Raw genomic sequence first — 13,005 nt, 5'->3', positions numbered from 1 at the left:
TGATAGAGCCAATATGAAACCCTTTTGCTGAGACTTAAGTCGGAGAAAAAAAGACAAATTTTAAATTATAAATTATAAAAAAAAAAATCATATTAATTTAGCATTTAAATAAAAGTTATTTGAGTTATACTAAGTTCACAATTCTTCTTTAATATTTGAGAGATATAAATTCATTTTCTTTCCTTTTCTTTCTTTTAAGTGGTAACAAGTTCATGAATAACAAAATTTCTTTCTATAATTGATAATTCTTTTGATATTTTCAAATTTCATCACAAAATTTTTTATATTGAAATTTTTAATTAAAACTATACCCACAAATTAATTAAAATTAATTTAATTTGAATAAGAAATGAAGGAGATTACCGTCTTGAACCTAAGTCACTAACTAACACTAAAAATAAATTATTCTCTAACAAATATGCAATAAATATACTATATAATATTTTTAATTAAAAATTAAAAATATATTTATCACTTGATCACAATTGATTACATTTCCACACGGCGGAACACATGTATCTGTATAGAGTTAGCAGCCACATACAATCACTATGTCCCTACAACATATATAAAATACACACATGCACCCCTTTATCTCTCTTTTTCCTCATAATAATCTCCTCATTTCTTTGTATCTTCGTCCCCTTTGATTGCCGGCGGCACACAATCAGCAAAAAGAAAAACAACCCTAGAACCCCTTTTCTTTCTGCTAAGTTTTTGCACAAAATCCAATCTTTTAAAGGTATTTTCTTGGATCTGTAGTCTTTTTTACCAACTGGATTCTCTTTGATTTTGTTGTTTTCATGCTTTTTTTTGGTGAAAGATTTGATTTTTATTTTGTGGGTGTTTGTGATTTTGCTCTAAATCCAATGGGTTCTCTCTGTTTTTATTGATTTGGTGCTTTTTTTGGTGCAAGATTTGATTTTTAGCTTGTGGGTGTTTGTGATTTTGCTTATATGTTATCTCGATTGAGACTTGTTTTTGGTAAAAGCTAAAGATGGGGAATTGAATTGAGGTTTTATCAATTCTAAATCTATCTTTTCTGGTTATAGCTGGTGTTAAGGGGGTTTGGCTGGGTTTGTTTTTAATTGTATGTTTATTCATGTCTGCTTTATTGATTTGAGTGTTTTATTCACTATCTTTTTGATCTGTTTCTGTTTCCTATCTTTCAGGGTTGGTTCTTTTTGATGTTTAATGTTCTGCAAAAAAATTTTTTCTGCAAGGTAATTGGTATTTTTGTATGCTCATGATTGCTTGACTTGATACTGTGCTTTGTTAATTGAGCTATGCAACTGGGGTTTGGGAAAGGTAGTGTGTACGCGGCGTTACCGGCTCGGCTCCACAGTGCAATGACCAGTTTCTGTAAAGGAAGGGGTGGTAATTACAGCTGAAATTGAATAACTGAACTGAATTCTTGATGATGCAGTTTATAGCTAGTTTCGATGTGTGAGATTTAGTACTAGATTTATTACTTTTGGCTGGATTAGACATCTTATTAAAGTTGGATCTGGGGAAGTTGATGTTTATGCTGCAAATTCTCCTTTTGATATTTGTTATAGTTGTATCTTCATTAGGTCTTGTTTAGTTCATATCTGATCTGTATGTAAGTTATCTGATTTATTGCTCCTTTTTTGCCTTAGGCCTTTATCAAGTCTCTTTATGTTGTCTTGTTTAATCAGATAGGAACGAAGCACGGAAAGAAATTGAGCATCAAGCGTTCTAGTTTGGTCTGTTAACTCAGGGAAATTGGATTTTTGCTTAATGGATTAACAATAAGGTACATTTAGTTTACATTATTCAGCTGTAGATGATTAATTTTTTTTGGAGAATTTTGCCAGCTGATATAAGATGTTTTCATGCTTATTCTTCACTCCCTAGTCGATACTTGTACTTGTGTTATTTCTGATGAAAAACTGTCAATCTTTATATGCTCTGAACTTTTATATGGTTAAAGGTGACATTTTTACGGTCTTATTAATTATAGTAAGGATGAAAGAAATAAGTGACATCATAATAATGGGTGAATGGTGAAGAAGAGCTAAAAAGATATCTGCAGAACTAGTTTCAAGCAAGAATTTCCTTATTTATATGTGGCTCAATGAAGCAAAGAACTAGCTGATAAAGAAATTTCATTTATACCAACTGGATTTTATCATTTGATTTTTCCCTCACTTCCTTATTGAATTATGGACTCGCATATTGCCTGATAATTAGTTTATTAGACATAGACTTGGTAAAAGGAAAACTTTTTCCAGCTGTACTGAAGTTCAGCTACTTAGTTGCAAAGAATAAGGCATAGCTCCAACTATTTAGCTAGAAGCATTTGTTAGTAACTGTTCAGAGCTTTCTGCAAAACACATGTAGACAACATAGACCATGTAGAGCTACAAAATATAAGAGGTATTTTCAAACATTCCACAATTAGAGAACAGAATCTTGCATTAACAGGGGGAAAATTTATTTTTAAAATAGCTTAGTTCTGTTCAGTAGATTGTTATGATCTCTTTGGTTCTGTTCTGCTCTGATGTGATATCCTTTTTTTGGCGGTAGAGAGACCTAGAGTTTGCTTATTATTGTAACTTGATTTGGTGCAGGATGTCTGCTTTTCATGATTTTGCATCAGAGACTTTGATTTTGATTTTGCACAAAATGTTACTTCCTTGCTGCTGATCATAAGTTGGGAGTAATATTTGATTGCTAATGGATCGTAAGGATACTTCAGGATTCGTTAGTGGGGGTGGGATGTGTTCTTGTGGACACATCTAACCCTAGTTTACAATTAACTTTTCTTAAGCCCGGGAGTCAGGTTGACTGTTCTTTTTCAATTGAGATTTGGTTCAAATAGAAGTTTTTATACCAGCTATTAGTTTATGGATCCGAGATTCCGCTATGTGGGGTTTACCGTTAACCCTCAGTTAAGTGCATTCAAGAATCTGGGCAAATCCATCGCAGTTGGTGAAGCTGGAGTTGGGGGTAGTTATTGTGCTGATACCACCTTACGGCTTGATTCAATTTGCTCTTCAGTTCCGTCCATCCCTGCCCCAAAAGGAATCAAACGAAAATGGAGTTCACTTGGTGTATCTAACGATCAGCCAATTGGTTCATCTTTGTGTCTACGTTTAGGACATTCATCAAGTTCGTCAGATAGCAAGGGGAGCTCAGGTGCTGCATGCACTTCTATATGCTCAGCAATAGAAAATGATGAAGAGTCCTCAATGGACCTGGACTTAGACTTTAGTCTCCATCTTGGTAGTGAGAAGACTTCAAGCTCTAGAAAGTCTACTCATCCTGAGTCCAAAAAACTTGCCAAAGGCCTTGCAGTTGATCTGGAACTAAGTCTCTCTAGTGGTGCTGCTGAATCTGATGTCACCACTGTGCATTTGCTCTCCACTTCACCACAAAGTATCATGAAGGCGCCGCAGGAGATGACTGGAGCTTTTCACACTGATGAAGTATCAACAGCTGTACATTGGAAGCCCAGCGACATTTTCCATCCATTACGAACTTCACAGGGAACTGAGGCTAGTTATTTATTGAACCAGGATGCAACACAATTCAAGCAAGCTACAGTCTCCCCAAATCTGTCGTCAAGTATAATCACAAATTCAAAGAGCTCAGTCACCTGTACTTCCGGGTTAACAAACCAGCAGCAACAACAACAGCAACGTAGCAGTAGTACTAAACAGTGTCAGTTCAAGGGATGCGTAAAAGGAGCAAGAGGTGCTTCTGGCCTTTGCATCGCCCACGGTGGGGGCCGCAGGTGTCAGAAACCAGGCTGCCACAAGGGAGCCGAGGGTCGGACTGCATTTTGCAAAGCCCATGGGGGTGGTCGTCGATGTGAATTCTTAGGTTGTACAAAGAGCGCGGAAGGACGCACCGACTTTTGCATTGCGCATGGGGGTGGACGTCGTTGCAGTCATGAAGGATGCAGCCGTGCTGCAAGAGGGAAGTCTGGATTATGCATTCGGCATGGTGGGGGGAAGAGATGCCAGCATGAGGGCTGTACCAAAAGTGCAGAAGGACTCTCTGGTCTTTGCATTTCACATGGAGGTGGCCGGCGCTGTCAGTACCCCCAATGCACTAAAGGAGCCCAAGGAAGCACCATGTTTTGCAAGGCACACGGTGGTGGTAAGCGCTGTACCTTTGAAGGATGCAATAAGGGGGCAGAGGGGAGCACAGCTTTCTGTAAGGGTCACGGTGGTGGCAAGAGATGTTCATTCCAAGGAAATGGGCTCTGCCCGAAGAGTGTTCATGGGGGGACACTCTTCTGCGTGGCCCATGGTGGTGGCAAGAGGTGTGCTGTGGCAGAGTGTACCAGAAGTGCAAGGGGAAGAACTGATTTTTGTGTACGCCATGGTGGTGGAAAAAGATGCAAAGTTGATGGCTGTGGGAAAAGTGCTCAGGGAAGCACTGATTTCTGCAAAGCCCACGGCGGAGGGAAGAGATGCTCTTGGGGTCAGCCTGATTCTGAATTTGGCCAAGGTGATGGTCCTTGTAACTCATTTGCTAGAGGGAAGACTGGACTTTGTGCATCTCACGGTGCTCTCATTCAAGACAAACGCGTCCACGGAGGTGCCACTCTTGGGACTATAGTCCTGGATCTAGCGCCAAACCAGTCTGAGAAAATAAAGGAGATTGTTAACGTGGAAGACATCTGTTTTGATGTCACGAAAATGCAGAGTATTGGTATGACATCCAGCAATGACTCTCACATGAAATATCTTGGATTTAACCAACCCAACGTTCCAGTCGCAGGCAGCTCATCATCAGTTTCTGAAGGAAGGGTGCACGGAGGAGGTTTGATGGCATTACTAGCAGGCGGTTCTGGCCGTACCTCAAACAGCAGCAAGGAACCAGTTACTGCATCTGAGCCAGGGAGTTCTTTCATAGTCTCTAAGAATAGGATGCATGTATAGCCACACTATTTCTCAATTTGGTTTGCAGGTCTGCATCGCTCCACCGCTATGTTTGTGTCCTCTTTCATTTTAGTTTCTTATGTTATATTGGGTTTGAACTGGAACTGCTACTGCTAAATGTATCTGTATCAATAAGGGGAGAAACCCCACTAGGGTCATTGGTATTTGTACATACCTTTCTTTTCATGTAACATTTGGTCTTGTGAATATTTCGGACTTGTTGTAGTACAACTTTTAGTAGTTTTTCATTCTGGAGTTTGATATTTGCTAAGTTTGATTGTCAATCTTTTGAAGTTTCTAACAGCCATCAACGTGCCACCTAATATGAAGCGCATGGATACTAAGTTATATCTCGAAATTGTATTGTATACTGTTAGCAACCAATAAGTACAATACACATCGAACAATTTGTTAGAAAGAATACTTAATATAGTATGTGTATATACCTTATTTGAATAACTCCCATTCTAAGGTTAATTATAATATAGTATGTGTGTATGTATACCTTATTTGAATAACGCTCATTCTAAGGTTAACTTATCAATTATGATAGTTTGTGTCGAGTCATTTTCTTGAAAGCGACTTTTATTATGTTTTGGCCACGTCCCTTTTCGCTCCGAAGAAGAAGGTTTGGATCTTTCAATCTTATGTCGTGAGGTATGTGACCTATGTTAGGTCCATAAGATACCCTTCTGTTCCACACGAGATTTCTGTTCTCTCATCTTAGGATACCTGCGTTATCTTTTAACAGATGTGCCGCCCCAGCCAAACTCCCCACCTGACAATGTCTTCCGCCCGGATCGGCCCGCGAAGCGAGCTTTGGGTCCAAAAATAGGGGCAGTGCCCCGCTTTCGATTCACGAAATAAGTAAAATAACGTTAAAAGATAACGCAGGTGTCCTAAGATGAACTCAACGAGAACGGAAATCTTGTGTGGAACAGAAGGGTAAAAGCTCGTTTGATTCTGATTTCCAGTACGAATACGAATCGTGACAAGTGGTATCAGAGCACTGGGCAGAAATCGCATTGCGTAAGAAAGCGATTTTAATAAAAGGAAAATATTTGTACTTTAAAAGTGCTCTAAATGGCATTTTTCTTCCCGACTTTTGGTATTTAAACACAAGTCAAATAAGTAGGTGAAATAAATGGACCCTCAAGCTTTTTTTCTTTTTCTTTTTTCATCACCAACAAAAGACCTGTTAATGTTTATAATGCCGATATAATTTGAAGGTAAAAGATTAGAATATGAGCAAGGAAATAGTATTTGTGTTGTCATTAATATTTGAAAAAAAAAATTTGGTAAGAATTAATTAAAAGCATAGGTGGATTTATGTAAAAAAAAAAATTAAAAGCGAAATTGTTAAATGAAAAAAAATAAAATATATATATATATATATATATATATATATATATTTGTATCTTATTATGAAACTATAATATCTGACTATTTATTTCTACTCACATTAAAAATAATTTGACTCAATTTTTTTCTTCTCAAGTTAGTAGGGTCTAACTTTTATTGTTAATCTAATTACTGCTATCCAAATATGTGGTGTGTACTCTTGTTTCTCACTTGTCATTTTTTTCGTATTCGTTTTTATTGAATTAAATACTTACTTTTATTTATTCGTGATTGTTACTTTAGGTTAAGATCATTATTTCTTTTTAAGAATTTTAGAACTCATTGACATAAAATCAATGTTTAATACGCTACTCTATCATAAATTCTTATTCACACTTATAAAACGAAATATATTATTTCAAAAAGATATTCCAAATATCAAAAAAGTCTTTGAGATCAAATATATGCAAAAAAAGAAATTGAAGGAATAAACAGATTTGCATGGACATACATATATATTTTATATTTTTATTTATAGAATCCAATAGATTCTTTTCCTCACGTCAATCGTCAAAAACGTCAACTTGCATACCATATAAATAAATAAAAAATACATATAAATATTTAAAAAAAAGATTATTTTTTTTCAAGATCGAAATTAATTGGTAGCAACTAGGGTTTGGTTTTTGGTGGTTCAAAGAAGAAAGGGGGAAAAATGCCCAAATCCCATGTATTCAATTTCTCCATTTCCTCACAAAATTAGAGCATTTTGTGATAATAAAAGACAGATTAGTCTCATGCTGAGCTCCAATTGTACTCACTCTTTTCCTCTTCTTTCTAATTCATCTCCTAGATTTAGGGTTTCAACATTTTGTCCCAAATCTTTGCCCACACTTTCACACAGAATCAGAATCTCTGAACCCCATCACAGGATTTCTACAAAGGTAACCTTTTTTTTTCACTAGATTTCATGTTTACTGGCTATAAAGTTTCAATCTTTATGTATCTTTAGAGTTTAATTTGTTAAATCTTTGTGTTTGTAGTTGTGGGTTTATGCTAAATTTTGATCTTGGTAGCTGTAACATCTCAATCTTTATGTATCTTTAGAGTTTAATTGGTTAAATCTTTATGTTTGTAGTTATGATCTTGGTAGTAGTATATGTAGTGGGTTTATGTTCAATTTTGATCTTGGTAGCTGTAACATCTCAATCTTTACTTTCCATGAAGTTCCAATCTTTATCATGTTTATGTATCATTAGATTTTAATTTGTTAAGTCTTTGTGATTGTAGTTGTGGTCTTGGTAGTATATGTAGTGGGTTTATGTTCAATTTTGATCTTGGTAGCTGTAATAGCTCAATCTTTACTTGCCATGAAGTGCCAGTATTTGCTCACAGTTCTGTGTTTTTCTTGAGTTCAGTTTGTTGATTCCTCGTGTTTCTAGTTGTGGGTTTGGTTGTATATGTAGTGGATTTATGTTAAATTTTAATATAGGTAGCTGTATTATCTCAATCTTTACTTGTCATAAGGTTCCAATCTTTGCTCATTGTTCTGTATTTTTAGAGTTCAGTTTGTTGATTCTTTTTGTTTAGAGTTGTGAGCTTAAGTAACCGTTCGGGGTGGCCAAGTGGTTTGAGCTTGGGACTTCCATGTTGGAGGTCTCAAGTTCGAAACCCCTTGCCAGCGAAAGCAAGGGGTTTGCCTTCTGGGTCGAGCTCGTCGCACAAGGCTTGCCTAGTGCGGGTTACCTCTCCTATGTGGTTTGCGAGCTATTGCATAGAGCGGGGGTTTTACCCTGTGCGCACCCAAAGGGTAGCGGCTACGGGTTTCCCTTGTCATCAACAAAAAGAGTTGTGAGCTTAGGTAATATTGTAAGTGGGTTTATGTTCTCTCAATCGTTTTTGTACAGTTCAATCTTTACTTACCATAACTTCCGATCTTTATCATTATCTGTGTTTCTAGAGCTTAGTTATTGATTCCTTGTGTTTGTAGTTGTTTTGCATACAATTCAGTTGTTATTGACCATAATGTCTAATCTTTGCTCGCTTTTCTATATTTCTAGAGTTCAATTTTTTTAAGTTCATGTGTTATAAGTAATGGGCTTGGGTAAGATAGGTACTTTTAAATCTAGTTAGTTGTAACTTCCAATCTTTACTCGCCATAATGTTCCAATCTAGTTAGTTGATATTTTATGGTTTTTGACATGATGTACACGTTCAGATGTAAGATAAGTTACATAATCAGCTTTAGTAATTGTTTGAAGTGTTCTATCAGTAAATTGAATGTAACTTCTTAAGTATTTATCCAGTACATTCAACGTCTTTTACTCTTTTAATGATTTCTTATGCTACTTGATTATGTACATTTCTAAACATATACTTGACAATTTTGCAGAGGTGGAAAATTTCATGCTTTAGGAATGAAGAATCGTCTTCAGGTTCCTCCAACCCTGAGTCTATTGATGACTTTTTACATAAGGAATTGAAAAACCCGGAAATTGATAAACCAAGTGTGGAGAAAAGAAACTGGATTTCGCGATTTAGAGAGGTAATTTTCTTTCATTTATAGAGCTGGTATTTCTTGCATTCCATACAGCGGTGGAGCTATAACTTCCCTCGTCATATCTGTGATTTTTTCTTTTTTGGGTTTGGGGGTGGGATAATTGAAGGGGAAGTTCAGTTTTCTTTTTTTCTGCTGTTGCTTTATTTTTTGGTGAAGACCTTCTTTATTAACTAGTATTTATTGTATCGAATTGTATCTTTAAGGAGACCCTGATATTTTTTAATTTAGAAGCGAATTATTACTTTGGAGTTTGATTCAGTTGCTCATATTCACCATTTAAATGTTGTGACTTGTGACAGTCACATTCTTCCACAACATAGAAACCATTTATGAGTCCCAAAATTAAAAAAAGGAAGAAAGAGAAATCTCATAAGTCCTTTGAAGTTTTGGTGTTTGTAACAAATGTTTCATCTTCTGTTTGGCATAGACACCACAGATGTCAAAAAAGAACCTTTTTGCCCTTGTAGTCTGTAGAATTAGGAAAGGAATAGAACTATTTTATTCTCCAGCTTTGACAAATATACATACAAATGCACCTTCGGTCAAATGGAAAAATAATATGCCAAAAGTGCACTGCCCAATGTGTGTATGACATGTTCACTAGAGTGTTTGAATCTGTGTGCACATCAGTTAATGCGGTCACAAGGACCTTCAAGAAGACAAGAACTGATACATTCTAGGCTCATTGCTGCAGGAAAACTCTTCTTTGATGAGTATTTGTTAATTATACTAACTGAGATGATTTAAGTACTTGAAACTAATGTTTCTCACGTTTAACGAGAACTTTATGTTTTTAAGGCTGCAGATCTAGTATTTAAGGTGACCGGAAAACCATGGACAGTCCCATGGACAGCTGAGACCATCCTTCAGGTAAGGGGTAATCCTCCTTAACAATGAGGCCTAACTAAGAATCGCTATACAATTTTTTCTGATCATTCCCGAGTCAGAATGTAGTTTGTTCATTTGTCAAGTTACTATGTATTAACATATATCTCCAAAATGGGAAAGAAAGAGGTTACCTTATTCAATTGTGTGTCAAGGAGACTATCTCAGTGGCAGTCATACTTATGATACTTGCACTTGTATACAAGGAAAAGAAAAAAAAGGAAATCACAAATACCTATGATTTAAAAACAGTTCTGAGTAGTTTCCCAGTTTCTGCATAGGCTTTGGTGTGTAGATTTTAAGGAGTGTTTCTAGTCATGAAACTTGTGAAATGCTTGTTTTTTCCTCTTCTAAGTTACCTAGTTCTACTACAAATTTATGTTTATATATCTTAAGCTCTACATAGTTTTTTACACCTCCAGTTATAGCTCATCGTGGCTTAAGTGTTTATATGAGAAACATTGTGCTTCCTTGGCTTTTTCTACTACTCTTGCCTTCAACCATTTTTCCACTTTTGGTCCCCCTCTCCCCTCTCTTCTGTATGCTTGTCGTCAAAGAGTTGTAATCTCTGTTGTTAGTTTTCGACTTCTCCATGTTATGTGTGTCACATGGTAACGAGAAGTGTGATCATGCAGGTTATGCTTCTTTGGATCGTCTCATTTTGGTTCATAGGTTCTTGGATGATTCCTTTTGGAGCATATATGGTTGGTATCAGCAAAGAATCACTGACATTCAGAGGGCAGGCTTTATTCAGCCTTTTAACCGATGTAACCGAGGGTCTTGCTGGAATTCTAATTCTTCAACGGTGTCTAACCCGTTTCCGTCCACTTCCATCAGACTGGTTCAAGTTTAGCCTAAAAGGTAACTGGCTCTTCGACGTTCTTGTTGGATGTCTCATGTTCCCATTAGTGAACCGGCTATCACAGTTCAATCTCGACCTGTTACCTGTTCTCCCTTCCACTCCTTTAACTCTCTCTAGCGTCGAGCAGTCTATATTAGCACGTGATCCAGTGGCAATGGCGTTGTACGCGTTGGTTCTTGTCGTCTGCGCCCCTCTCTGGGAGGAGATTGTATTTAGGGGCTTCCTTCTCCCTTCATTGACAAAATACATGCCTGTATGGTGTTCCATTCTTATGAGTTCCATTGCCTTTGCTTTAGCACATTTTAATGTACAAAGGATGTTACCACTAATTTTTCTAGGAGTTGTAATGGGTGTAATATATGGACGTTCAAGAAATTTATTGCCATCCATCCTCTTGCATAGTCTATGGAATGGATTTGTATTCTTAGATTTAATGAAATAAAAATACAGAACTTCTTTTCAATGAAATAATTTATTTGAATCCATGCAATTTTTATATATTAACTTTCTATCCTAATATGCGATCGATAAGGGCCGTGTCTGCGTGTCTTTATGTTTACCTATGAAAAAGATACAAATGTGATTTATGGAGACAGCACACCAATACAAGGTACTTTAATGGTATTTAGAAGTAAAGGTGACACGTACAAACTTAGGTGTAAATTATTAAGAGGACCATAGGACTGACTAATAGAAGACACTTGGTCACAACTCATAAGCCAAATCTGGTGACTCTCAACTTTGGCTAATATCAAAAAAGATAAAAAAGAAAAACTATGGGCGTAAATTAATTATTAGTATTTACACAGGGAATCGATACGGATGATCGACTTGATTGAACAAGAATGTTATGTTGATCACGTGTGCGTATTAGGTTTGAAGCAGGTATATTTGATCAATAATGTCAACGAAATTGTTGTAAAAAGATAAAAATAAAATAAATGTCAGAAGTGGGATTTGAACCCACGCCCTCTTACGAAGACCAGAACTTGAGTCTGGCGCCTTAGACCACTCGGCCATCCTGACTTGTTGGTTTAAATTAGCATATTTGACAATTTCTATCCAACTTAAAAAATACCTAAAAAAGAAAGCAAATTAAGCTCTACAAATATACAAGAAATGGACAGGAGAAAAGACACGATGTTAATTTCGTCCGATAATAATAAGATATTCAATATAATTTCTGTAAGTATGATCTGAGAAGAATAAAGTGTATATAAACTTTACTCTTATATTCAAGGTATAAAGAATGTTCTTAATAAACCATTAGCTCAAGGAAAAAAATTGACCAGAATAATATAAGGAAGACATAAAAAAATAAAAGTAATGATAATAAAACCTAATAAAATATTTAAATATTAGTCACAACAAAATAATACGATAATCATTTTAAAAAAAAAACTATAATAATCAAACTCAGAAGGAGAAGAAGCTAGCAGAATAATCATTTATTTATGTTGTTTTGCTTTTTGTGACTTGAACAAGTTTGTTCTCAGCAATCCCTACAACTTGCAATATCAATTGTGAATTTAATAGAAAAATCGTGTCTTATTTTTTAAAAAAGTTACTCAAAATAACAATACTTAAATAGAAAATCAAGTCCCTATGCTTCCCATCTCTTTGTGTTCCCCCAACCCCTTCTACAATTATTATCGTTTAATTATATGATATTTAAAATTTACTAAGTGAATTAGTTAGTTCAAATTTAATTTGTAGAGCGAAAATTTTAAGTGAAAATTGTGTAATTGTCATCAAATGACCTGTACATTTATCATATTAGAGCAAGGAGTCTACTCGAATATTGTCAGTTTCATCCAAATCTCTTTCGACGAAAAATATTATTATTTATACATGATTAAATTTATTTTTTTATATAGTAAATATCAAATTCTTTTCGACTAATTTAAATATTTTCCTCTTCGATTCTAAATCTCAATATTAAAAATTCTAAAAATTCCGTGTCACGTTAAATATACCTGATTCTATAAAGTTTTTCCAAGTTGAACGAATACTTTCCAAAAATAGAGATATTCCTTCCACTTGCTTCGATACATACCACAATACTATAAAAAGATAAGGGTTAATAAAGACATTTTGGTATAAATATAAGGGCTGTTTCTGTAAAAACAGTTTTGTTAAGTGAAATTTGATTGGTTTATTATTTCGGCATTATCAGCCCCACTTGAATTTAATTTTGTTGCATAGTATTGCGTTCTCAGCCTTGCCCATAATAATAATCTCAAATGGTACTCTGTATCGTATCCCTACTGTAATCACCTGTTACCCCACTCTCTCCATCTAGAAAATCAGTTTCATTTTATAATTGTCTCACATAAATTGAGATGTCAGTATATTAACGATTTATTAAGCTACGAAAAATATATTATTCTTTAATTTTTGGTTACTATCATGAATCCGCGATTGTTTATTTTAGCAAAAAT

General features: G+C 35.4%; 2 protein-coding genes and 1 non-coding gene across 7 annotated transcripts; 2 read left to right on the top strand and 1 right to left on the bottom strand.

The window, feature by feature from the left end:
- The first annotated feature begins 40 nt into the window (after nucleotides 1–40).
- On the top strand, nucleotides 41–5,187 carry LOC101268782 (uncharacterized). Of its 5 annotated transcripts, none has more exons than XM_010327074.4 (4): nucleotides 140–742; nucleotides 1,173–1,223; nucleotides 1,684–1,777; nucleotides 2,595–5,187. In XM_010327074.4, the coding sequence occupies exon 4, from the start codon at nucleotides 2,871–2,873 to the stop codon at nucleotides 4,914–4,916; it is 2,046 nt and encodes a 681-aa protein (XP_010325376.1). In that variant the 5' UTR covers nucleotides 140–742; nucleotides 1,173–1,223; nucleotides 1,684–1,777; nucleotides 2,595–2,870; the 3' UTR covers nucleotides 4,917–5,187. The 5 variants fall into 5 exon arrangements, with proteins under 5 accessions (XP_004245556.1, XP_010325377.1, XP_010325376.1 ...); XM_004245509.5 differs by having other exon boundaries at nucleotides 502–742; nucleotides 1,680–1,777; XM_004245508.5 differs by lacking the exon at nucleotides 1,173–1,223 and having other exon boundaries at nucleotides 41–742; nucleotides 1,680–1,777.
- Nucleotides 5,188–6,906: 1,719 nt separating this feature from the next.
- On the top strand, nucleotides 6,907–11,027 carry LOC101244021 (uncharacterized). Its single transcript, NM_001310128.1, has 4 exons — nucleotides 6,907–7,201; nucleotides 8,650–8,802; nucleotides 9,616–9,687; nucleotides 10,338–11,027. Exons 1-4 carry the CDS (start codon nucleotides 6,986–6,988, stop codon nucleotides 11,004–11,006), a joined length of 1,110 nt encoding a protein of 369 aa, NP_001297057.1. The 5' UTR covers nucleotides 6,907–6,985; the 3' UTR covers nucleotides 11,007–11,027.
- A 479-nt stretch (nucleotides 11,028–11,506) lies between these two features.
- On the bottom strand, nucleotides 11,507–11,590 carry TRNAL-CAA (transfer RNA leucine (anticodon CAA)). The gene has a single exon. It is a non-coding gene; the product is annotated as a tRNA-Leu (tRNA).
- Between the last annotated feature and the right edge of the window lie 1,415 nt (nucleotides 11,591–13,005).

Source organism: Solanum lycopersicum, chromosome 8 (genome assembly GCF_036512215.1).
Source record: "Solanum lycopersicum chromosome 8, SLM_r2.1".
In the NCBI taxonomy this organism is placed as follows: Eukaryota; Viridiplantae; Streptophyta; class Magnoliopsida; order Solanales; family Solanaceae; genus Solanum; species Solanum lycopersicum.
Note: the sequence above shows the minus strand (reverse complement) of the source record. Positions and strands in the feature narration are given on the sequence as shown.